At 39.9% G+C, this 25234-nt stretch overlaps 1 protein-coding gene across 2 annotated transcripts in view; it reads left to right on the top strand.

Moving 5' to 3' along the window:
* ZRANB3 (zinc finger RANBP2-type containing 3) overlaps nt 1–24823 on the top strand; it is a 44830-nt gene extending 20007 nt beyond the window's left edge. For both annotated transcript variants that reach the window (XM_069861539.1, XM_069861540.1), the window contains 17 exons: nt 1886–2117; nt 4150–4235; nt 6709–6880; nt 7822–7950; nt 9484–9603; nt 10126–10245; nt 10775–10954; nt 12307–12459; nt 13072–13540; nt 14893–15090; nt 15981–16072; nt 17536–17637; nt 20415–20557; nt 22100–22243; nt 23505–23898; nt 24445–24576; nt 24696–24823. In XM_069861539.1, coding sequence (XP_069717640.1) covers nt 1886–2117; nt 4150–4235; nt 6709–6880; nt 7822–7950; nt 9484–9603; nt 10126–10245; nt 10775–10954; nt 12307–12459; nt 13072–13540; nt 14893–15090; nt 15981–16072; nt 17536–17637; nt 20415–20557; nt 22100–22243; nt 23505–23898; nt 24445–24576; nt 24696–24794 — 2965 coding nt within the window. In that variant the 3' untranslated portion in view covers nt 24795–24823. The remainder of the gene's footprint in view (nt 1–1885; nt 2118–4149; nt 4236–6708; nt 6881–7821; nt 7951–9483; nt 9604–10125; nt 10246–10774; nt 10955–12306; nt 12460–13071; nt 13541–14892; nt 15091–15980; nt 16073–17535; nt 17638–20414; nt 20558–22099; nt 22244–23504; nt 23899–24444; nt 24577–24695) is intronic.
* Nucleotides 24824–25234: the final 411 nt, after the last annotated feature.

The following is a 25234-nucleotide window of genomic DNA, read 5'->3' as shown; positions in this document are numbered from 1 at the left end:
TGTTGTTCTAAAGCTTCTGGAAAAGGGAAGCTGATCTTTGTGTTGTCTGGGGAGGATTAGAAAATGATTTGACCTCCAGGATGTGCAGATATGACAGTAGCTTGGAACCTTCCCTGTGGTAACCTGAGAAATCCCACTGAAAATATGTTTTAAAAGCTTAATCAAGGGGTGGTTGCTACTGATAGTCTGGATTTAAGTTGGAGTACGGGAACTAAAATAAAGATCCAATGAGCATTTTTTAGGTTATTTAGCTAAAATGCACGCAAACTTAATGCTTGTATCGCTGAATGCAGAAAGGAGAAAGGGGGGAAGAGGGCAATGATGGCAAAAGTAAATAGCAAACAGAATTCTGTTTGTTTTGTCCTTTAAGATATTTAAAAGTAGTAGACCTTTATCATTATAACTTACTTTTGCTCAGCAATGAGGGAAGAGGAAAACTTGGGTTTCTGCTTGTTTTACTCCCTGGAGGCTTCTTAACTCTAAGTGAGGTTGCTGCGGAACTAATTAATATTTTAACATTAAAAAGTGTTTTATACATTTGCATGAAAGTGCAAATGCAAAAATACAGCTGCTGGGCCTGGTTTAGCATTTTGTGAAGTTCTGCTTCCATATGTTCAGCTTTGATTTTCCTCAGTTCGACATTTTGCTTCTCTTCAGAACTTCAGCAATGGAATTTACTGCTTGAATGTTGTTTGGATTCTTAATTTAAACGAGTTCAAATGTACTTAAGCATCAGTTTAGGTCCTTATTATTTCTAAATTGGACGTTTCTTGCAAAAATTGGTTCCACTATGAATAAATAATTCTATTTGTAATTTTGTTAGTGCACCCTTCACTGAGGGGTAGGGGAAATCCTTGTGTTCCTGGTTGCTCCGTTTCTCTCTACAGAAGCAGCCAGGGTCTGTAGTGCATTGACCACAGTGCTAGTGCTCTTACTGTTGCCTCCTCTTCTGTAGCCAGAAGCATGAACGTGCATATACTTTTTTCCTCTGGAATACTCAAGGAAACTCAACTAAATAGGTTTTTTGATCTGTCAGTACTGGAGAACAAATGAAAACCGTGCCAGCAGAGAGCAGTAGTGTCTGACAGATGGGCAGACCAGCTATGACTCTCATTCTGGTCACTTGTTTGTCTGACAGCTTTATGAGCTGCTGTGCTCCTGAAGGGCCACAGTGCTCTCTAGTGATTTGAAAATCAGCCTTGGGCCAATGTCTTTAATTTTATTGTAATGACTTCCTTTCCACCTAAATACTGATTTTTCATCTTGGGCCTCATTGATTTCCTGCTTCCGGGGTTTTTTTTATCTCATGTTCTGTTCAAGCTAAAAAGCTGGGTAGACAGCTCTGGTAGGGATGTTTTTGTTTAGGGGGTGAGGTTCACCCCAGCTTGTATTTTTACAGCACCCAGATACTCCGAGGCTGTCTGGTGATTCACTTCTGCTGCTGGAAGGTGACTGCAGACAGAGCAGCAGGTGGCTGATGTAGAGATATTGTTACTTTAGGTGTTTTGAGTGCTTTTTATAAGGTCTGCTTGTAATAATCTGACTTGTGTGTGTTAACTTTATCTGGGAAGTGGATTTGTCCTATGTGATGCTACTGGAAAGCAGCACCAGTTGAAGCAATGCAACCAGATGAATGAACCTCCTCTTAAGTGCAGTGTGCATCTTGGGAAAATGGTTATGAAATGTGTGTGATTTAAAGGTGTGAGGTGCTAGAATGTTTTAAACATCACAAGCTTTTAATATTAGCCTGACAGCCTTCTAGTTATTCAATCCAAAAGGTGTCATACATAACTTCTTTAAAAATTAGATTGATATAATTCCTTTGCTATATTTGTTTTCCTACAGTGAAAATTTACTGAGAAAACTTCTGAATTTTCCCTTTTAGGAGAATATCAACAAGCAAAGTAACGATTCTGGGGTATGGTCTGTTAACTTCTGATGCACAGACTTTAGTAGACACTTTGTACAGGCAGAACTTTAAGGTGGTTGTGGTCGATGAATCTCACTATATGAAATCCAGAAATGCCACCCGCAGCAAGATTTTGTTGCCGATTGTTCAGGAAGCTCTTAGAGCTATTCTTCTAACTGGAACTCCTGCTCTAGGAAGACCTGAAGAGGTATTTGACGTATGTTTTGTTTTGGGGTTTTTTTGAGGATGGTATCAGTAATAAATGAACAGGTTTTTTAGTTATCTTGAATGTATACAATTGTGCATTGTGACATCAAACACTACACTAGCTGCGTTAGGAAGCACAAGTATAAGCAACTGAAGCTGTGTCTTTTGATTTGAGTTGATTGTATTGATGTTTTACAAACTCGCTTTAAACTCATGCACAGGTCACTCGAGACAGTGTTTCTTGTAAGAAATCAATCTCACATGTAACAGACTGACTGTTGGGTGAGGTAAAAAGTCAAGAACTGTCTGTTTCTACTGGGTAGGAAAGTCCTTGGTAGACAAGAATTTGTATTAAATCTTCTATTTGATCATCTGATATGGGAAGTCCTTTGTTTATTGCTGGTGTTTTGAATATTCCCAATGTTCACTTGTATTGCATAAGCGGAAAAAACACATCCTGTGCTTGTTGGGGTCCAGAAAGACAAATTTTCCTCCAAAGGAAGTTCAGCTTATGGAACTGGGGAGGAGTGGAGAGGAAACCAGAAACCACTTGGGTTTATAGTGAAGCAAAGAAAACTGCCTTATTGCTACATTTGGTGAATAAAATGGAATATAAGAGTGGACTTGTATCCAGGGAACATATCGGTTATTGAAATAATATTTTGCACTTTAGCTTCTTGTTGTGTAAATAGCACTAATGCCAAGACTCTTTAGTAATTTAATTTGTTCATATCCACTGTATGAGAAAGGATTTGGTGTATTATGAGTGTTTGCTTAAAACCTTTAAAGCAAATATTTATATCCATGGGTGTGGATAGTTATGAAATTGTCTGCACAGATACCAAAGACATTGCAACCAGCTGTGAAAGAAGAGAAGTTAGTGTGTTATCCTGTTACACAGTGCATTGATACCAAGACCAGTAAGCAACATTGCTGAAGGTCTTCAAAGGAAATTCCATACAAGCTGTCCTTGATCACAGTGAGGGGGTAAAAATTCATGGCCAAGTGGAAAACAGTTTCAGACATATTCATAGGGAGACCAATGTTCTGCCACGTTTTTTAAGGCAGAGTGTAAGAAGCTTTCCTTTTATCAGTTTTGTGCCATAAGCAGGATGTTTCTATGGAGTCTCTAAATGGAATATGTTTAGAAAATGAAAAGCATATTTGTTACAGGCAGTTTGTTTGCCCTAGGCGTACATCAAAATAACATTTCACTTGGGTGAATAAATTGGTGTTATTTTTTCTTAATACTGTTTTCCTGTTCTCTAACTTCTGTCTTGACAAAAAGCCTGTGAAGAGCAAAATTAGGCTGTAGTAGTTTTCTTTTTGGGAGACGTCGCTCTCGTGTGATTGTGTGATATGAAAGCTTAAATGGCAGAAGTTTTATACTGTAGACCTAAGAGGGTAGCAGGGAAATACATTTAGGAGAGAGCCTCCTGTATCACTGTTGTCTCTGTGCTACCCTCAATAGTGTGTCTTGGATCGAGTAGCGATCTTTGAATCCAGAAAGCTTTGACAGTAAAACAGCTTGTAGAGTAGGATTCTCTCTGGCTAAGGTTGTCTAAACTGATACTTACCTCCTGTTACTCATCCAAGAAGAAAGGTGTGAAATTTCTTGTCTGTATTGACATTGTCTATTTTTTGAAGTGAAACTGAAGATGGAGTAGGGTTTTCATGTATTTTAAGAACCAGACTATTCATGGAACACCTGCACTAAGGCTTTACTGGAGCCCGTGTACATGGCAAAGGACAGAAATTGTATTTTTAGGAATAACATCTTATTGTCTGTCTCCTTCAGTATGAATCTTTTCCAAGTCCTTAGCACTGTGTTATGGTGTTCAGGGTACTCTGTTGAGGGATTCCCACAGCTGTCCTGTCTCAAGACCCATGCATACACCTATGGGGTGTCTTTTGCACATGTCATTTTGTGCAAGTGTTTAACGTAAGCATGACACAATAATCATGTAACGATTACTTCTGAATAATTGTGCATTTGCAGGCAATTTCTCACTATCGCTACTTCTTTTATGCAGCTTTTCATGCAGATTGAGGCACTGTTTCCAAGAAGATTTGGAACTTGGAATGAATATGCCAAGAAATACTGCAATGCTCGTGTCAGGTATTGTTGTACTTGCTCATTTATTTTCCTATGAGCGTCTTTGATTTTCTTGCTGTGTGAAATGAGAAGTTTGGTAACTAGTGCCTCTATTGCTGTATCATACGATCGTGCTTGGAAACCCAAGGTCAGACAATCTCCTCCATCAAAGAGCACTGGGAAGAGGATTAAATTGATGGGAGGCTTTAATAGCTTCCAATTTTGTCCTCAAATGAAGTTTGAAATAGAATTTAAAATAAAGTTGAAGTGGCAGCATTCTGTTAAGTAACATGATTTATAAATGCACTGTAGTTAGCATCAAGTGTGTGGATTTTCCCTTCAGAGCTGGAATTTCAGCTACAGCTGACACATAGGAGTTTCTGGCTCTGTCTTATGCTCACATCATACAGTAATTAACATCTTTTATGGAATCCAGTCTTTTTGCCATCCCACCATACTTGGGTGGAAAACAAGTCCAATACTTGTCTCTGTATTTTACAGATTGATTAAGCAAAGGTGTGAAAGTCCCAGAAGTGCTATAGTGTGTTTGTAATTCTGTTTGAGGGATCAAATACGGGCACTGTAAATTCTTGTCCACCACCTTGCCTCCAGTTTGCTAGGTAAAGTTGCTCATTATGCATTTTTCCACATATTTGCCCAATGAGTTGTAAGTAATTTTTATCTCTAGCATCTTTCATGAATTTTCCTGTTTCATATGCTTTAAATTATTAACTTAAAGATGATTCAATCCCTCTGACTTACTTCACTCAGCTGTAGTTTAGTGATAGGTTTCTCTAGCTATATTCTAAACTAGAGGGGATAGAAGAGTCTTGGATTTAAAATGCCTATTTTTACCCATCTGGATCTGTGTTACAATCTAGAATGAAAGAAGTTATGTTAGGGAAGAACCTTAAAATTTCTTAGCTAAAACATTTCTTGCCTACAACTTTGCATATATTCACACCAATAGATTTTGTCAGTTGAATTGGTTAGCATTTAGATTTTATTTTCATAGTGATAATTACATGGTTTTACTTTCATGTAACTTGTTTTTCTCCCTCCGTCATGTGCATTTTATCAGCATTTATCTTCAGATAACATGGAAGAGCACTGTCTAATTTTCAGACAGAGAAACGCTATTTTTTCCATGATGTTTTGACTGAATGCATCTGTAATTCTCACACCACAAGTGTGCGTGGGTACAGCTTGGTTAGCTACTCAATCGTAGATGATTATCTTATTTTTGGAGTACCATAAATGTAATAAAGATCAGGTTCAGGGTTTGGCAAGCTTTCAATAAATAACTTTGTCTTCATGACTTGGCTGAAATAAAACATCCTGTGGTAATAAACTTGATAGGATTATTTTATGCATTGTTTTCCATGAAAACGTTGTGGGTTTTTTTTCACTTAGGTGTTCATAGATACCTGTCTCTGGAGATGAGGCCCAAAATATTTCTGTGGGGTTTTGCCTACCGTTTCTTTTGTATCCACAATGCTGGTGTTGGAGGGATGAAACTTTTCTAAGGACAGCTGTGTCAATAGAAAAAAGAAGGCATATGAGCAAAAAGATGCTGCTGTCAATTTATGTAGCATTCTGAGTGTGCTGTGCCAATACTTCACCCGTGTAGATGTGAGTCCCTCAGCCCCTTTCCCAAATTATTATAGGCAGACAACTAGAACGATGTTGGTAAGGTTAGTAAGGCCTAGGATTCTCAGTGATGTTTTTTTTAAAAAAACAAAATTACTGGTAAAATGACGTGCTTACAATATACTCTCCTGGCCTTAGAAGATGCTACCTGGGCTTTACTCCAAAGGCAGCGAAATCCGTAATACTTGTTGTTTTGTTATCCCTTGGCAATGTTGACAGCAAAAAACTACTGCTCCTGCTGCAAACTTCCTTAAAAACAACAAAGCAAAGGAAAAACAGGGAAGACTAAGTTAATGAATTTTCTCTTTTCAACCCTTTGCTTTTTAATCTTAAACCTACGTCCTCTGTTTAACCTTGCTTATTAAATAATATTGCATTTAAAGATAGTGCCTTAAGCTTTAAATTCTCTCTGGAATTCTCAGTGAGGGAAATTCTGAGGGAGGGAAACAAAGGAATGTTAGTGGTGATATTTGCAGCTTTCACGATAGCTTTCCTGACAGTTGTTCCCTTCCATAATATAATAAAGAACATACTCATGGTGGTAGTTTCTTCACGTTAGTCGTTGAAACAAGAGTTATAAAATTCTGCCTGAAACTTGTGAAAGAGAAGCGTAGCTGGGATGGCACAGAGGGCTGCAGGGTGTGCGGAGACGTTGAAGCAGCTCTGACTTTAGCGCTGAAAGGAACTGGAAAGCAATCATCTCTCTGATGTAAGCAGGAGTACTGAGTGTTGTCATCCAGCACACCTTCGTATCTAATAGTGTGTTTTAAAATTAATTACGTGCTGAAGGTTTCTGTTCAATTTGGAAGCATTTTTTTTACCCTCAGTGTTGATTTTTCATTTTCAGGTTTTTTGGTAAGAGAGCTCACTGGGACTGTAGAGGAGCTTCAAATTTAGAAGAACTACATGAACTTCTAAGTGAAATAATGATCAGGAGATTGAAGAATGATGTTCTGACTCAATTGCCTCCCAAAGTTAGGCAGCGTATTGCATTTGACCTCCCACAAGCTGCAGCTAAGGTAAATTTTCCACTTTCATTAAGAACACATTTGTCAGTAATGTCTTTGTATTCGTATGTATTTATTTGTTTGCATGTGTATTCTATGCAGTTACAAAGAATATGTGAATATGTAACGTAGCAGATCTGCTGTTCTTTTTAAAATATAACATGAAGAATATGGATATAACAATTTTTTGGCATCAAGTAATATAAAATTGAATAAAAAAATCCTGCTCTCGTGAGACCTCAGCTGGAATCCTGTGTTCACTTCTGGAGTCCTCAGCTCAGGAAGTGCATCGATTTGTTAGAGCAAGTCCAGAGGAGGCCATGAATATGGTCAGAGGGCTGGAGCACCTCCCTTACAAGGACCGGCTAAGAGAGTTGAGCTTCTTCAGCCTGGAAGAAGAGAAGGCTGTAGGGAGACTTATAGTGACCCTTCAGTATCTAAATGGGGCTACTGGAAAGCTGGGAAGGGGCTCTTCATCAGAGAGTGCAGGAATAGGACAAGGGGGAATGGTTTCAAGCTGAAAGAGGGGATATTTAGATTAAATATTAGTAAGAAATCTTTTACTGTGAGATTGGAGAGGCACTGATACAGGTTGCCCAGAGAAGCTGTGGATGGGGCATCCCTAAAGGTGCTCAAGGCCAGATTGGCTGGGGCTTTGAGCAACCTGAGCCATTGGAAGGTGTTCCTGCTGAGAGTTTTGAAGTGGATGACATTTAAGGTCCCTTCCAACCGAAACCATTCTATGATTCTGAAATTTGCTCTAATTTTAGCATGATCTTATTCCTTTTTGTCTTCCTTTCCCTTAGATTTTGAATCCTACCATTAGTTTTAGCCAAATTTCGTAATTTTCAAAAGTACTTGCTTCTTAAACGTTTCATTCTTGAAGTGTACATAATGAGGCAGAACATGTTTTTTTACTATATATCTAACTGCTCACCTCTTCTGCCATTTAGAATTTGAATGCCACTTTTGCAGAGTGGGAGAAATTAATGAGAAATCTCACTTCAGACGCCACTGAAAGCCACTTTTCTCAAGTTATGAATCTAATCACACGCATGTATAAAGAAACAGCCATTGCCAAGGTAAGCGTGCAAGATATTTAAAATACCCAGTGTGTTTTTAACTTGATAAAATCACTTATATTGGCACTTGAGGGATATACCTGTGTGTTGGTAGCTGCAGGATGGTGCTACTGCAGCCTTTACGTAGACTCTGTTCTGTCCGTGCTGGTTCTCCCTATGGATACATGTGGAAGAATGATCCCCTCTAGCTGGTCTGTTTCTGTTTTGTCAAATGAGACCCCACGTTCTGTATTTCCTCCTATAGTTCTGTAGCTTAAGATGCAAGGGAAAACAGGTTAATAACCAAAATCTTGTACATGCCTACTTCTGTCAGGCTTCAATATGCCAATCACTTTAGAAAAGGATAGGAGAAGAGAAGTTCTGTAGGCTGCTGGCGTAGAAAGAGTTCAGAATCTGACACAACTCCCTCAATTTTTTTTTTCCTTGTCTTAAAATACCGTTGTTCTTCTGTGTCTATTTCTTGTCCACTTTTCTGGTGTTTCCCCTCAATCTATTTTCAAACGGATTGTTGAAAGACAAAAAAGAGGAAGGAAAAAGCAATCTTGAGGGCTCCTGCAGTGGGTGTTGTGTTAACTGTTAAGCACTGATAAATTTTATCATTTAACTGCCATCACTGCTTCAGTAGTTTTTGTGAAAGATACTGAAAATTTTATTTGACACAAAACAATTTGATGAATGCTTAAATAGAGGAATATTTTATGATTACGGTTATCACGATAGTATAAAAATTATCCTCTCCATTTTGATATATGGCTTTATGTAGGTTCTGATTCAACAGGATCTTGTCTGTTTGAAATATCCTAAAGCAGAAATCAGTTTTGTTTCTTTTAAATGTGGCTTAAAACATCAAAAGGCTCCAGGGAGACCTTACAGCAGCCTTCCAGTACCTGAAGGGGCTACAGGGAAACCTAGGGAAGGGCTTTTTTCAAGAGGGTGGAGTGGTAGGATGAGGTGAAATGGCTTTAAATTGGAAGGGGAAGATTTGGATTAGACATTAGGAAGAAATTCTTCACAATGAGGGGTGGTAAGGCCCAAGTTGCCCAGGGAAGTCATGGTTGCCCCATCCCTGGGGGTGTTCAAGGCCAGGTTGGATGGAGCTTTGAGCAACCTGATCTGGTGGGAGGTGTCCCTGCCCATGGCAGTGGGGTTGGAACTGCATGGGCTTTAGGGTCCCTTCTAACCCAAACTGTTCTATGATTCTATGAATATGATGTTGTAACTAAAAGGGGTTCTATCTGCATCTTAATCTGGGAGAACTGCCATGTAGTTATGTAATCTTCTGAGGATAAATGCTTTCTTTTGCTCTGTAGGGATGCAGTAGGCTTCTCAAAGACTTGAATTTGTGGTATTTTTTTAAACAAAATTATTTTGAATTATTTTATGCTTAACAGTGTTAGTGTTTGGGAAAGTCTTAAATTTCCATAATTTTGTTATCCATTTACCTTTTGTATTACAAAAAATTCAAAGACATTAAAGTAAAAGCTGTCTCTTTGAACATTTTGTGTGTCTAATGAAAATGCACTCTTACCCCAGGCAGGAGCAGTAAAGGACTATATCAAAATGATGCTTGAAAATGACAAACTGAAGTTTCTGGTTTTTGCTCATCACTTAAGCATGCTCCAAGCCTGTACGGAGGCAGTTATAGAAAATAAGGTAATGATTTAACGAATATGCACACAGATTTAGCTCCAGACTTTACAAATGCACGAGATGTGTTTGAATTCACTAGAACTACCTGTGTGTACAGGAATGTAAGGATTTTAAGCGTATACATATGAGTGCCACTGGATTAAATGGGATTGTGTGGTTTTGAAGAACTGTTTTTTATCTTAGGATAATGTAAACACTCATACTTGGTATGATATTTTGTTGTCATTGAACCACTGTTGTAGGCAGTTGTTTTTCTACGCTACCAATGTCCTTTTGTCTATGTATTTGCTTTTACAGAACACTGTCATCTCACCGAAACGTTTAATTCAAAGCAGTAGAAATGTTTGCAAACAGCTTTCATATTATTTTGCTCATGGACCCTCACCCCTTGCTAGGGAATAGGGGCAAGCTTTGCTCTGTCATATTGTTATTTTCTGAATGCTTGGAGTTTTAATAAATCATTCACTGAAGGACGGAGGATCGTTTGGTCCAAAAATGGGTGCTGATAATGTCATTTCATTACAGGTTCGCTACATCCGAATAGATGGGGGTGTTCCTTCCACAGAAAGAGTACATCTGGTTAATCAGTTTCAGAAGGATCCTGATACTCGGGTTGCAATTTTGAGTATTCAGGCAGCTGGTCAGGTAGGACCAAAAGGAAAATACGTGAAATAAGGAACTCAAAGACTGCGGGTACTAAAGTCATTGCTGACTGAGAACATTTACTGCAGACCATATGTCTTTGTGCAACATGTCTTACGTAGACTCGTGTATTCATTTATTTTTTTGCACTACTGATGTTAACTGCTTTAAGCCTCTATTGAAATTACTGGAGCAAAGTAGAGATAAGCAGCAGCGTCTCATTATTTAATAATTAATAAAAACTCTGTTTCTCTAGCACCAGATTAGTAAGAAATATGTTACTTCCGTAATGAAAAGCAGTATGCAGTCTTTGTACAGTTGTGAAGTATTTTTTGAACCTTACTTGCATCTATCTGAGACTGAAGGCAAAAATCAGTGTAATAGATCCATCTGCTGTTGAGGTGATCCCTCTTACTTCCATACAAAATGTCCTGCACAACCTTTAGCTTTCTTTTACTTCAGATATTCAGTTGTTTGTGAGTGATTTTTTTTTAATTTTTTTTTCTGAAAGGCATCTGCTTATTTTGTTTAGGGTTTAACTTTCACTGCTGCTACTCACGTTGTGTTTGCTGAACTATATTGGGATCCAGGCCATATTAAGCAAGCGGAAGACCGAGCGCACCGAATTGGGCAGTGCAGTTCTGTGAATATTCACTTCCTTATCGCGAAAGGAACAATGGATACGCTGATGTGGGCCATGCTGAATCGCAAGGTGCGTGTGGAATAGAAGTGGATATACAAGAACTCTCTGTGGTGAAGATAGCACTGAAGAGTGTGTGCCAAGTAACATTCTTGCTTGTCTGGAGCACTCTCCTACTGTAAGACAAATTGACACACCTCGAACTGCTAATCGTTAAAATGTCCATGTTTGTTCTGAATTAGTCTTCAGAACTTTTTGCTCTCCATTTAAGATCTAAAGATAAAGTAGCTTTTTGCTACTGATGAGATGAACGGATTGGCTCACGTCAATAGGAGATCAGTGCTTGATCCCTTTTTAGCTTCTTATACCTCTGGTTGATCACTTTAAAGTTTTAAGTGTTTGGGTTTGGGTTTTTTTGCTCAATAATAACAGCTAGACTTTGGCTTCGTTTTTATTCTTTGATTGTGTTTTGGTTTTTTTTTATTGAATTAGTGTTGTGCCTTACTAAACTTCTTTCTCTAAGAGGCAGAAGCGTTCTCAAATACTTTTTCATCAGACCCAAGGTTACAGTAATCTTCTGTTACCATTAGGAGGAGTAATTTTGTTACTATTAGTGCCTTGTTAAGGTAGCAGTTGTGTTTGGATTCTGTTGGCTCCTGTTTTCTGACATTTCCAGAAGTGTCAATATAGAATTAACTGCCTTGTAAACTCACTTATCAGAGGTGTTTGAGATAGTGTTTACACAGGATTTCTTCTGGTGCAAGTGCCAACTTACAGTGGTTGTTCCTGCATTTGGCTACTCCTGCGCTGCAGCACTGGGATTGTTTGTGTCCATACAGTTAGCAGAGAAACAATTTTTCTCAACATATTCATCTTCTGCTGAAAAGCAGCCGCACCTTAAAGAATCTAGGTACTGCAAGCTGTATTTGACATTCAGTTGGGGAATTAAACTATATTCTAAGGCCTGTGGGTACCTCTAAAAAAATATCGGTCAGTCCCGTACATTAAGTCTCCTCAAACACAGACGAGTCTCAGTAATTCACTAACAATTTACACTAAAATAATTCTGATGCTAAACTGCTTCTTTCAGTTCTTTCTCCCTCAGTTTCTTTACACCAAGCAAAACCTGTAAGAGATACACACCATGTATATATTCTCTTTTAACTTCAATAAATACTGACATTTTCTATACACCTTTTCACAAATTGAAGTGTTAAACACCCTACTTACTGTTACTCTTGCTGAAATGGCTGCTGGAAGAGGAATAGTTTTAATCACTTAAGTTATTTTAAATTACTACAGACTTTCTTACTTCGAATGTGGAATTTGGTTTGCAGGGGAAGCAAATTGAGTAAATATAGGTAAATGAATTTGTTACAACATATGAATTCCTTGAAAACTTTATGCAAATCTTCTTTCTGCAGGCCAAAGTTACAGGCAGTACCTTGAATGGCAGGAAAGAGAAAATGCAGGCTGAAGAAGGTGATAAGGAAAAATGGGATTTTTTGAGTTTTGCTGAGACATGGACCCCAAATGAAAGTCTAGAAGATCCCAAAAATGAACTTCTATTTACACATGTAAGACTCAAAGCTTATGTTTTGCTTTTTTCTTTCCTTTAAAAAAAATTACAACCCTTGTTCACTTAAGCTTGCTGTGCACGCAGACTTCACTAATGCAGAAACACTAAATAAATGGGCAGAAGTAATGTAAATTCTGTTTTGAAAGTTTGGGGGATTAAGTGCTGTGCTGGGTATAAATGTCATCCACAGGCTTCCGATGGATCCTTATTTTTAGGTGACTGACCCACCCTCAGAGTCAGATTGACTTTATTAGCTGTACTGAATTTAATTGGCTATTGTTTTAAAAACATTTTAAAGCCTTTCCTTGTAATAGGCATCATCAAAGAAGGCACCTAGCGTCCCAGATCTGGGTAGTTGATTTATGACAGTGCTATTTCAGAATATTCATGCGAATATACAAAGCAACTTTTTACAAAACAGAAGAGGAATGTTGAATCGCTTTTTCTACTGGCTGTTTATCCTTAAGGAAAGATATTTTTTATTTCCATCTCCAAATAAAAATAGCTTCTTGTAATAGAGAGTAATGTTAATGGAGAAAAATCATAATTCTAACAGCTCCTGATGCAATAATCATGAGTGTGGTTTACGTATTTCTTCCCTCTTTCGTAGTTTGAAAAAGAAAGGCAGCACGACATACGTTCTTACTTTTCCCCAAAATCCTCCACTGAGAAGAAACGCAAAATACCTTCTGGTAATGAATCATTACATAATGATTCAGAATCTTTTGAAGTCATAAAGGAAGAGGATGGAGAGATGAGCAATGAAAACATGGATTCCACAAGAATAAGTGATGAGGATACAATTTGTTATGACAGCACATGTGAACCTGAAACTAAAAGAGCAAGAAGCATAAATGGGTCTACTCCAGTCAGCTCCAGTAAGAAAAAGAGAAAATCTTTAACTGGAAAAAAGCCTTCTTTGTTTTCTGGAAAAAGCAATGAAGTCCTTCCTTGTGGTTTAAATACTTCAAGCAAAAGTGTGGCTTTAAATAAAGTTTGGCACTGTAGTGTGTGCACTTACAGTAACAATGAATTGCTCCCTTACTGTGAAATGTGCAACTGCCCTCAAAGCAGTAACGGTAAGTGACCTGTGCCCCGGAGCAAACCAGGCTGCTTTTGGTTCTCCTGTGATTAGTTTCAGAAAAAACAGGCTGAGAGAGTTGGGGTTGTTCAGCCTGGAGAAGAGAAGGCTCCAGGAGGGAGGCCCTAGAGCAGCTTCCAGTGCCTGAAGGGGCTGAGGGGGAATTCTAATTTAGAAGGGCAGGGAGTGGTAGGATGAGGGGGAATGGCTTTAAATTGGAAAGGGGGAGATTGAGATTAGACATTAGGAAGAAATTCTTCACCATGAGGGTGGGGAGGCCCTGGCACAGGTTGCAGCTGTGGCTGCCCCATCCCTTGGGGCGTTCAAGGCCAGGTTGGATGGGGCTTTGAGCAGCCTGGTCTGGTGGGAGGTGTCCCTGGCCCTCGCAGGAGGGTGGGACTCAATAATCTTTCAGGTCCCTTCCAACCCAAACCATTCCAGGATTCTATGATAATATGTTATTTTTTAAATATACAAATATACACAAATCCAGGAAAAATATGAAGAATGATGTCTTTATAAAAACAGATACCTGTTAAGTTTTAATTTCACTTTCCCCAAGGATCTTCTATTTTTAAACAAATGGAAAATTCAAATAAATGTTAATGGGATATAAATTCTGTGAGGAAAAATATATGCTCAGTTTTCTTTGCAGCAAATGTAGTTCTCCTTTTCCTTGACGTTTATGGTTATTCTGAAACCAGTTAAATGGCAAGTTTTCACTGCCTCTCAGAACTAAAAGATGTGATATATGTGTTTTATTGACTGGGTTGTTGTGTATTTGTTGTGAGAGGCATTACCTGGAAAAAAAAGGTTTTCTTGCTCCAACAGGTCAGCGTAGATGGCTCTTGTTAAATTTATTTAATATGTCTGGAAATTTAGTAAACTGTTTCTGTAAACTTATCCCCGTATTTGCCACTTCATTTGCCAAAGAAGGGATATGGTTCATTCTTTCTTTTTCTTTTTTAAACTTCATTTAAGTCTCTGTGCTTGTTTAAGTAAGAACAACTTCTGAATTTCACAAGCATAGATCAATGCCTAGAAGGCTACTTTGTGTGTTTATGGTATACGATAACTGTATATAATCTAGAATTGCTAACTGCATTTTTTATTGCATTTATTTTGACATTAATGAAACAGCATAAATGAATAACTTTTGTTCCATGTGTTTATTCTCCTAATATTAAAGGTAGTTATAGTTTCCTCTGTGGTTGCACCATAATAGCATTGGAGAATAAAATGGAATTTCTTTGTATTTCAGTTATAGTCCTGTCTCCAGATGTGTATTGATTAGGTTCCTGTTTATACAGGTAGCAGAAATAATTGCTTTTCTTGTTTTTTCATCTGTAGTTGAAGGAAACGGTGAAGCTCCCACTATCCAGACTGAGGAAGATGTGTCAGGGGACTCTAGAAGAAATGAAGAGAGAACAGGCTGCAGCACTGAAGGGAGAAGAGAGGAGCTGGGGGTGACCCAGCGACCTGTTGACATCAGCAAACAGGAAACTGTTGGAATTGAAAGTGAAGGAGTTGAAAAAAAGCGTGGAGAAGGTAACGTGAAAGAAAGGTTATATCCCATTGTGAAGCTTTATTAAATGCCTCTGGCATGAGAATTAACTTTTAAACAAAAGCATACACGTTGGAAAGAGCGGCAGGTGTACATACACTGGCGTGTGACTCTTGTTTTAGCCCAGGGTGTTTTTTTGAATCCTGATAATGGATAAACACAGCCTTTCCATACAATTCCTGAAACAATACAAGGGGGTTTGGCTGACATAAAAACTATTTTAAGCTGGCAACTGTGAGCCTATATAGTTATATTGAAACTTATGATGGTATTTTGTTGTGTTCAGGACAGCTACAGGCAAAACAGGTGACAGGCATCCCTCCTGTGCAGGGACAGGAGTTGGACTCGATGATCCTTGTGAGTCCCTTCCAACTTAGCTCATTCTGTGATTCTGTAATTAGGAGGAACAGAAAAATAGAACATACAAACCTCTTAATAGCTTGTGCTTGAGCTGTATGTCTTACTATGTTGTTTTGGAATTAAACACATAGAATCATTAAGGTTGGAAAAGACCTCTAAGACCATCCAGTCCAACCATCAGCCCAACACCACTGTGCCTACTAAACCACGTTTGAAGTGCCACAGCTACATGGTTTTTTAACATCTCCAGGGTTGGGGACTCCACCACTTCCCTGGGCAGCCTGTTCCTTACAGAAAATGCAAAATTCATTGCGGAATCCTCACGGGATACGTGTTCTCCTGAGTTTTGTTCCACGATTGCCGAACATTTTTGTATGAACATTGGAAACCAAACTGGGAAATTTCACAAATAACTTGTTAAAAACATGTATAATATTATTTTTAATGCCTGAATAGACTGAATGAAATGAAGGAAGGAAGAACTTTTTAATGTCAGCATTGTTTCTCTTTGTAGGAGATGCAGATAAAGCAGACAAGTTTCCAATATATGAAGGGCTTCTGTTTTGTGCAAGCAGGAATACTGATAGAATTCACCTCTATACAAAGGTAAAACTGAAATTTGCATATTGATTTTCATTTTAAAATTACAATGTAGATGTCCTATGAACTCTTTGTGTGTACTTTAATATTTTATACTTTTTATAAAAAGACCAGTATTTTTGTATTAGCTGAAAAGTACAAAAATTAGGTGGTTTATCCTTCTAGTTCTTTTTCCCAGTGGAATCAAGTAATAATTCCCTAGGTGTGTGGCTTTTGCCACTTCTCCTAGCGTACAAAATGGGACTGATACCCTAGAAATATGTTCAGATCATGTCTTAGAAATGCAAGCGATAGTTGTTTGAGATTCCTTTTTTTTATTTTAGTGTCTTATCACAAAATAATTTTAAATGAAAACATTCAAAATGAAAATAAAATGACAGTGCGTGCTGACAGACTTAAGTAAATCAAATATCATCACCACGTTTTCAGAAAGCTGGACATTGGTGCCATGTATAGGTTTGTAACGCCCTAAATAAAATGCATTATCTTTAAAGTTCAGTGGTAATGGGCCTACAGAAACTGGCAGGTGGTAATTTTCCAGGTCAGTTTTCAAGGGGGAGACAGGATTTTCCAGTTCCTTCTCTTAAGGCATAGGAAAGTTCACTGAGAAGACTTTTATAAAGCTACTGAGAATGAGTCAATGTATTCAGGTGCAGCTGCAAAGCTTCACAAATAACTGAGGGTGAGTTTTCCAATGATATGTTTTTATTTCGTTAACTGATACAACTAGGAAAAAGTAAAAGTACCCTCTTATATCTGAAAACTTGTTTAATATGCTTAAAATTTACATTATGCTTCCTAGCATAATGCACTTTATTCAAAGCCAAAGGTGTATTTTGGATGGCGTTTGGGCACCTGTGTACTGGTCTGGGTTATATCTGGCTTGGATTAGAGTTTCATTGTGCCAGATACTGCACAAACTTTCTGCTGAACCATGAGAATTCTGCTTTGATTCCTTGTCTTGAATGTTAGTGAATCATCGATAAGTTCCTTGGTCAGATGTACCCAACCTGTTCCTTAAAAATGAGCCAACCTGTTCCTTAAAAATTAAATGGAGGAAAAATTTGTTCAGACAATTAAAACCAATGACATTTAAAAACAATGATGACAAAAGTTAAGTAGAGTAAACAATGCCCTAAGATTCTGGTTTTAATTTGTAATGAAGTGGCGTTCTCTGGTCTACGATCATTCATTCCTCTTGGAAATTCAGTCAAGAGGATTATAATTTCAGATTCTTACTTTAAGGCGGTTTGTGTGTCTGAGTTTTCACGCTGTTCACTTTTAGACATATTAATGTGAATCATGTTTTTTGCACCTGTGGTATCTTCATACAGCTTATTGTTTATGGAAAAATCTTACCTTGAGGGACTAAATTTAGGAGGAAGGGAGGATGATTCACTTGAAACAGGTAATTTTTTTTCTTTGTTGTGCTACACTTCACCTCTAAACAAAACTGTTTGCTTGTCTAGGATGGTGAAGCACTGAATCATAACTTCATCCCGCTGGACATACAGCTGGATAACTGGGAGGATCTGCCAGAGGCTTTCCAGCACAAACAAAATCGTTCCTTGGTAAGACTAAGTTCTGCTGGCACAGGAATGTAGTTTATAAGGTGGAGGGCTTTGACTTATTTTTAAAAATAAATGCAGAACCCTTCCAGGCCTTGGGATCAAGGCACAATTTCATCCATGCAAGCAGCTCTTAAAAATGTTTATGTGAATATTAATTACACAGTCTGTTACTTTGGCAAATTATCCTGCCTCCTGTTAACATTTCGGTAGATGGAATCACCAGGCATCATTTAATTTCTCATTTACAGGATTAGTAACTAACATGCGTAAGTCAACAAAATAGCATTTTAAAAGGTTATGAATTAAACAGGGCACATTATGAATAAGAATGTGGTAGATTGTATCAGTTCTGGTCAGTCCCCTAGCAACGTTTCAAGGGTTGTGGAGCACAGCTCCACCAAGACGTGTGGCCTCAGCTACTTCAGTGATACAGATCACACCCACAGTGGTGTTTGCGGAGAACATTGACACTGCAAATCCAAGCACTCAAGGAACTAGAGAGTTCAAATTGCATGTGCAGTACTAACTGCTTAACATGGTTTTCTTAACTCTTCATTTAAAGAGAAATACGATTTGGAACATTGGCTTCTGTTGTGTAGGGTAGATGTTACGCAGGGATATGGTTTAGTAGTGGGCTGGTACGGTTGGACTCGATGATCTCAAAGGCCTTTTCCAACCAAACGATTCTGCGATTCGAAGAATGAAGCTGATTCCTTTTGGTAGGTTCTTCAGCAATGCTGGAAATTTAATTGGTAATGCAGATACTTGACTGATTCAGCCAACCATTCTGTGAAGCAACTAATGAGTGGGTAACATACTCATTGCCAAAGGATTTAAAAGTTATTTGCTAGACTGAAAAGACAAGTGAAGAAAACTCATGTTTGTGGGCAGGGCTTGGCACTGCCTTATGTGGAACATCCTGTGTCCCCCGCCTTCTCCTGCAAATTAGAAGATCCCTATTAGTAAATGCTCCCAGGAAGAATTAAGGAAATACCTTCTTGTTTCCGATTTCATTATATCTTGTCATTTCATTAACTTCTTTCTTGCTGCTCTGACTCTGAGGAAGTGACTGACCTGTACGCTTTCACATTTGCCATGTGAAAATACTCCAAGGACAAAACCAAAATCATTGCCACGTTGTAATCTTGAAGCATGGAAGTTTGTTCCTGGAAAGCACTGAAGTCACAACTCGGTCCCTATTACATGATGTGCTTGTTCTTCCCATAGTCCATGTTCAGAAACAGTGTGATACTGACTGCCACAGGTAGCTGCAAATCTGTGGGGAAGGGAGTGGAAAAATGGAATGGAAAAGAAACCACACTAAGCTGCTTCAGTTGTCATATTGCTACTCCCATTTATTTTCTGTTGTAGAAATGAGGATGGGATGAAAGAATTTTTCCCTTGCATACATCCTAAAGCAAGCAGACACGTTATAAATTCTACATTATAAGTTCTAATTCCTCACTTCCTCACTGTTCTGTGGTTATAGTTATTGAGGATATCTGTTAATCGTACCAGTCCCATCAGTTTCCAGCTGCAAATGTTTTCCCTGTGACTTCCCATCATATTAAAACAACTATTAAAATCAGTACCTGAAATTAAATTCCTCTGAACCTGCTTTATTCTGCTTTCAAATTGCAAAAATAAGGAAAGGTAATCGATATTATCAATATCATGCTTATTATTCTCCATTTCTGTTCTGAGTTACCTTGCTAAACACGTCATCTGTTTTTCCTTGGGATCCTGTGCTTGTGCCAGCTTAAAATGGCCATGGAAGATGATGAATTGCAGGTTAAACTGCTTAAAACTTTTGTCCTTGGAATATTTTGATAGTAAAGCCTATCTTTACTTGCTAGTCATAGACGTCAGCGTGCTGTGCTGAGATGCCACAGAAAAGAGGATGGCAGTATTGCCTTAAAACAGATGCGTGATTAAGATAATTTGGTGATCTGATTTCTCATGTAATTCATTGTGAATTTACTATAGTAATTTTTATTATGTGTGTTTTTTCTGACACTATTTTTGTAAATGAAAAGCAAGTGGCTGTTCAAGTTTCATAAGTGGGAAAATGTTTCTGACAAATGAACTGATCCCTCATCGAATGCTTCCAGTTTGCCTGTAGCAGAGCCTCTGAGAAAGACAGTTTATCTAGTGTCCAGCGTGTGTCAGAAGCTCAGAGAAAAGAGTGGTTTTCCATAAACCCAGTTACAGATGCTGTTCAAGTAACGAGAGCAACTTTTTCTTTTCTGAGACAAGGGTTGCGACAGGAGAATGGCTGCTCTAAGAATGCCTGTGTCTGTGTTCCCATCTGCACAGACTTGCTCACACAAGAAAGTTTCACTTGAGGCTTTGTCAAGAAATCCTTCTCCTGTCACTCTTCCTCAGATTAGTAAAGACTGTTGCTGGCCTTGTTTTCTACAGTCTGGATCAACACACGTAGCAAAACTGCTCTTGTAGTCTGTGCCAAAGCCATCAGAGTCCTTCAGCAGGTGAGGGTGCAGCTTGTATGAAAAAATACTTGGAATCATAGAATGTTTGGGGTTGGAAGCGACCTTAAAGATCATCGAGTTCCAATCCCCCTGCCCCCCTCCCACTGGACAGGGTCATCTCTGATCATACCAACCATTTGTAGCCAGTTTGGAAGGTACCGATTCACCGCGTTCCTTCACTGTGCTCACATAGAATCCCCAGGTTGAAAAAGACCCACAGGGTCATCGAGTCCAACCATAGTTCTGTGCCGCGTCTGTCACGCTGCTCACCGCTCCGTTCTCCACCAGATCCTGCGCTTCGTGAAAGAATGGAGCCGTCTGGCAGCGATGAAACAGAAGATCGTCAGGAAAAGCGGTCAGCTGTTCTGTAGCCCCATCCAGGCTGCGGAGGAGCTGGCTAAGAAGCAGACAGCGGTCAGCAGCACTAAGAGGTATGTGGGTTTTCATTTTTCTTCCTCTTACAAACTGCTGTGGGAAGTTAGAGTGTCAACTGGCTGTTCCATTGTTGCTCATCACATAGCGACAAACAGAGGCAAGCAAGCATGGCACTAAATCTGTACAACAGGAGCTTCTGCTTCCCTGGCCAGCACGGGGCTGCAGTCAGTGGCTGTTTTGGCTTCACTGAGTGGTGTATTTAAACACCTGGGACTTGCCAGAGATTTTTGAGGGGAAAAAAACACCTGTGACCTCGAGGACTCAAAAGAAAAGTCAAAGAATCTTGTTCCTGGGAGCAGGAATAAGTAATTGGTTGGCATCAGTGACTAATGCTTTATTCATAAAGTGAACTCCAACCCTTTCTGATACTCCTTTTTATTTCAGCGATTCTGCTCTCTGTGGATGACATTTCTCAAAACTGCTGTTTTCCTTGCTGGGTGTCACTGAACAGGGCTAATGTTGAATTTTTATTTTAATAAGCATTAACCTTTTTTTTTTTTAACACTTTTCTTTCCTTTTTCTTATACTCTGTCTTCCCTGACAGATGTTTGCAGCTTCAGGGCTGTTGTTGCCTTCTACAAAACTTCTCATGAGTGCAGGTTAACTCACCAAGGTGCCTCCACAAACAGACTAAAACCTCTTCATTCCTCTCAGTCCCTAGTGTTAAATTCCCCAGGGTGAATTCAAGTAAATAAATAGTTTGTAATTCCAGTAATGTAAGAAGAAGGAGCAGGTAGTGAGTGTTTCATAACCTGCTGCCCAATTGTTTCCTGCCATAAAAGTAGGGATGTTCTAACTGTGACCAGTGTTACAAACTCTCCTGTGCCCTCCAGCGGTGTCTGAGCTGCTGCCTCGGATTTGGGATACGCATGGCACGGAGAGGCATCCTTCAAGAAGTTGTCTGAACAGTGGGTTTTGGAAGAATGATCAGAGTAAAGGGATTTTAAGTGTTTTACGTAAGAACAGTGGTGTTTTATATGCTTTCACGTTAAAGTAAAGATGTGAGTTCAAACATAACGTAATGGAGCAAGGAGTCCTGCAGAGTGTGTAAAGATTCCTGTATTAGCTGGAATATCAGCGAGACTTCACCTCGTGGAAACAAAATGCTTTCAGATTTCCTTGGCAGGGAACATCAAACTGCTTTCATTTGCATGTTATGTACAAAACAGCTTATCTATTCGCTCCTTAGAATCATAGAATAGTTTATATTGTAAGGGACCTCAAAGCCCATCCAGTTCCAACCCCCTTGCCATGGGCAGGGACACCTCCCACTGGATCAGGTTGCTCAAAGCCTCATCCAACCTGGCCTTGAACACCTCCAGGGAAGGGAGGGATAGAGCTGAACCTGGTTTTAGAAAAAGAAATGTATTATTATGGTGAAGTACATTTCTTCCCCAACCATTATTCATGTCTTATTGGGAAATGAGGGATGTTTTAAGAGCAGATGCTGGACCAATCTTCCCGCAGCCAAGAGTGAATATTCCTTGGGGGAGGTTGTTCCCTTTGTAGTGTGTTGATGGAATTCTGCGCTGTTTTAGGTACGTGACCAAGGAGGACGTGGCAGCGGCCTCGCTGAGCAAAGCCAGCAGCAGCGGCGGCAGCGTGCGCCTCATCTCGAGAGACAGTGGGGTTTGTGTGAAGAACGACGACGCTCCTGGTGAACAGCTGGGCAACTCCACAAAGTGAGTTTGATGGTTAATGCAACAAGATTATTAAAGCTGTTTCTCCACAGATTTTTTTAAGGTAACAGAATTATTTTCTATGACTGTTTACCTTGCTGGAGTGCAGGGTTTAGATAAGAAACTCGCAGTGCTAATGAGCTATTTTTATTCTTACAAGAATTCAGATTAAATCTGTTGTCTGCTGATATAGCTGCTAATTAACTGAGTCGGATTACAATGAAACAAGAAAACAGTTACATAATTCTGTTAAGGAAAAAGAAGGTTAGGCTCAGGCTTGCCTGCGGGTTCAACAGCAAACTTGGGGACACCACATCTTCTGTTCTGCCTCAACATTTAGAAAAAGGGAGAAATTGCAGTCAGAAAATGCCCTTTTAAAAAATTTTACATGGAGGCATTTTATGAAAGAGAAGGACTTGATGAAATAAACCTTGTTGATGTTGAGTAACCTTGAAAGAGCCCTGGCTCGGTGGAAAGAGGAAGTAGCAAAGAGAAAAACAAGGGGGAAAAAAAATGTCAACATGGCTAATTTTAGCGTAACTTGTTTAGAAACACACACGGTTATTTAGCCAATAATATGCTAGCAATGGGCACGTGAACAAGCACTTTTAACCAATAATAAACTGTAAATAAGTGCGTGGATAGCTTATGCATAAGCGGATGTATAACCCGAAAAGGTATATACAGTCACAGTAAAGGGTCTTCGATCCATCAGATTGAAGTCTGTGTCTCAATCCCTTCGTCAATGTTATGGAACAAGCAGCCTGTATCCTGCCCGGAGCGCAGCCTCGTTTGGAGTGGGAAACTGCTGGGCAGCCGTGCGAGCCGAAAGCAGGATGCTTCTGGTGACTTTTGCCTCCTGTTAAAGAGGGGACTGAAGCCGAAAGCAGGATGCTTCTGGTGACTTTTGCCTCCTGTTAAAGAGGGGACTGAAACATTTTACCTTTGCATGTGCACGTGCCTGATGGAAGCCGGTGTTTCTTACAAACACAGCCTTATTTCAGCTAATAATTCAGAGTATGTGTGTAAATGCAAGATGTGCAAAGAAAAAGCTGTCTGTTACATTGTCAGATTTCGTTGAAATGGAAACATAAGCCAAGTAGTTGCGGGTATCAGCCAGAGGATGATAAGATACTATTTTGACCGGAATTGATATTTCAGAGCATAAAAGATACCTGATGGGAACACGTAATGTGTACAAACCCTCTGGACTGCTTGATGAATAACCCCTTCTTAACAACTGTGATTTGTCCTCTGCAATCAGGTTGCTTTCAGAAAATGGAAAGGGCCACTCAGTTCTTCCTTCCGACCAGATGGAAGCCAAAGGCTCGTGCCGGTCCCAGGGCTATTTGCAAGCCCTGGACAGCCAAGGGAACCCACTGTGTCTCAGCTGTCAGCAGCCAACAGCTCAGCTTGACCCAGGCTGCCAGGCCCGTGCCTGGGACATGCGATTCTGCTCTCATGCCTGCCAGGAGGACTTCTCCATTCGCTCCAGTCAGAGCTACCTTAGGACTAAAGTGTTTGAAGTTGAACACGGAGTTTGCCAATTCTGCCATCGGAACGCCCAGGAGCTTTATCTCAGTATCAGAGACGCGCCCAAGAGTCAGCGCAAGAAACTCCTGGAGAGTTCTTGGATGTCTCACCTTCCACTTGGGCAGGTAATGGTACTGATTTTTTTTTTTTAAGCTGTAACAGCTCATCTGTGTGTTCCCGTGGCAGATGGTGCAGGGAAATCTCAAACATCCTTCCCGCAGACTGAAGGGTAACCTCGCACTGACAACAGAAAAAGCAAAACCAAAATCTTAAACACGACCCCCTAATATCTTCTGACACATTTTTTATTGCTGAAGGCTTTCCAAAAAGCGCCCTGTAAGTATTGAAAGGCTGCAATGAGGTCTCCTCAGACTCTCCTCCAGGCTGAACAGCCTCAACTCTCTCAGCCTTTCTTCACAGGGAAGGTGCTCTGGCTCTCTCATCACCTGCATGGCCTCCTCTGGACCTGCTCCACCAGCTCCATGTCTTTCTGGTGCTGAGTGTTCCAGAGGGAGCAGAATCCCCTCCCTCACTGCTGGCCACGGCCCTGGCTGTAAGCACACATTGCACGTGACTTCCCAGAGTTCTTTTCATGTTCTTGGGGCAGAGCACACGTCTAGTTCACAAGGAAGAGCTAATGCTTCTGGTGTTCTGTTCTTTGCTCCCTGCAGCTGAATGAAATGATAACAAACCCGACAGAAGGCCAGTTCTGGCAGGTGGACCACATCCAGCCGGTCTATGACGGAGGAGGCCAGTGCTCCCTGGAAAACCTCCAGACTCTGTGCACGCTCTGCCACAGGGAGGTCAGTGTTGGCCGTCACTGCAGCATCTGGGGACCCTGAGAGCTCACGCAGACCCTGGGCGCGCTCGGGGCTGCTGTTGGTACGAATGCTCTGAGCAGCCCCGTCTTTCTCTCTTGCAGAGAACCGCACAGCAGGCCAAGGAGAGGAGCCAGGTGAAGAGGCGGTCGGTAGCCACGAAGTACAGCTGTGATATCACCAAATTTTTTGTGAAGATGTAAAATGCAAAGTATACTCACTTATAAAGTAACTCAGAAACAGTTAAGAGTTTTCCTCATGCAACAATTGAAATGGAAAAAAACTCCAAAACTTCCAGTGTATCATGCTGATGGCAAGAGGGAAGAAAACGTGGACAGCGCTGGTTGTCACAGTGTGTTGGGTGAGCACTTTGAAGTACTCGATCATGGTTCTATTTTTATGACCCTGTGGTTTAAAGCCAGATTTGTGTAATGTTAATGCCATTTTGAAGCTTTCCTGTTTTCCTCTTGCAGCGCAGTTACAGCTGCAAGAATGTCGAGGGAGTGCTGTTCCAACTCCCATTAGTTTCATAAGGTTCAGGTGTATTGGGGACATCAAGGACCAAGATCATGGCTCGGAAGAACTTAAGCCTTGCTTGCGTAACAGAATTACTGGAAAAATACAGGCTCTGATCTCTGTTATG

Source organism: Phaenicophaeus curvirostris, chromosome 7 (genome assembly GCF_032191515.1).
Source record: "Phaenicophaeus curvirostris isolate KB17595 chromosome 7, BPBGC_Pcur_1.0, whole genome shotgun sequence".
Classification (NCBI taxonomy): domain Eukaryota; kingdom Metazoa; phylum Chordata; class Aves; order Cuculiformes; family Cuculidae; genus Phaenicophaeus; species Phaenicophaeus curvirostris.
Note: the sequence above shows the minus strand (reverse complement) of the source record. Positions and strands in the feature narration are given on the sequence as shown.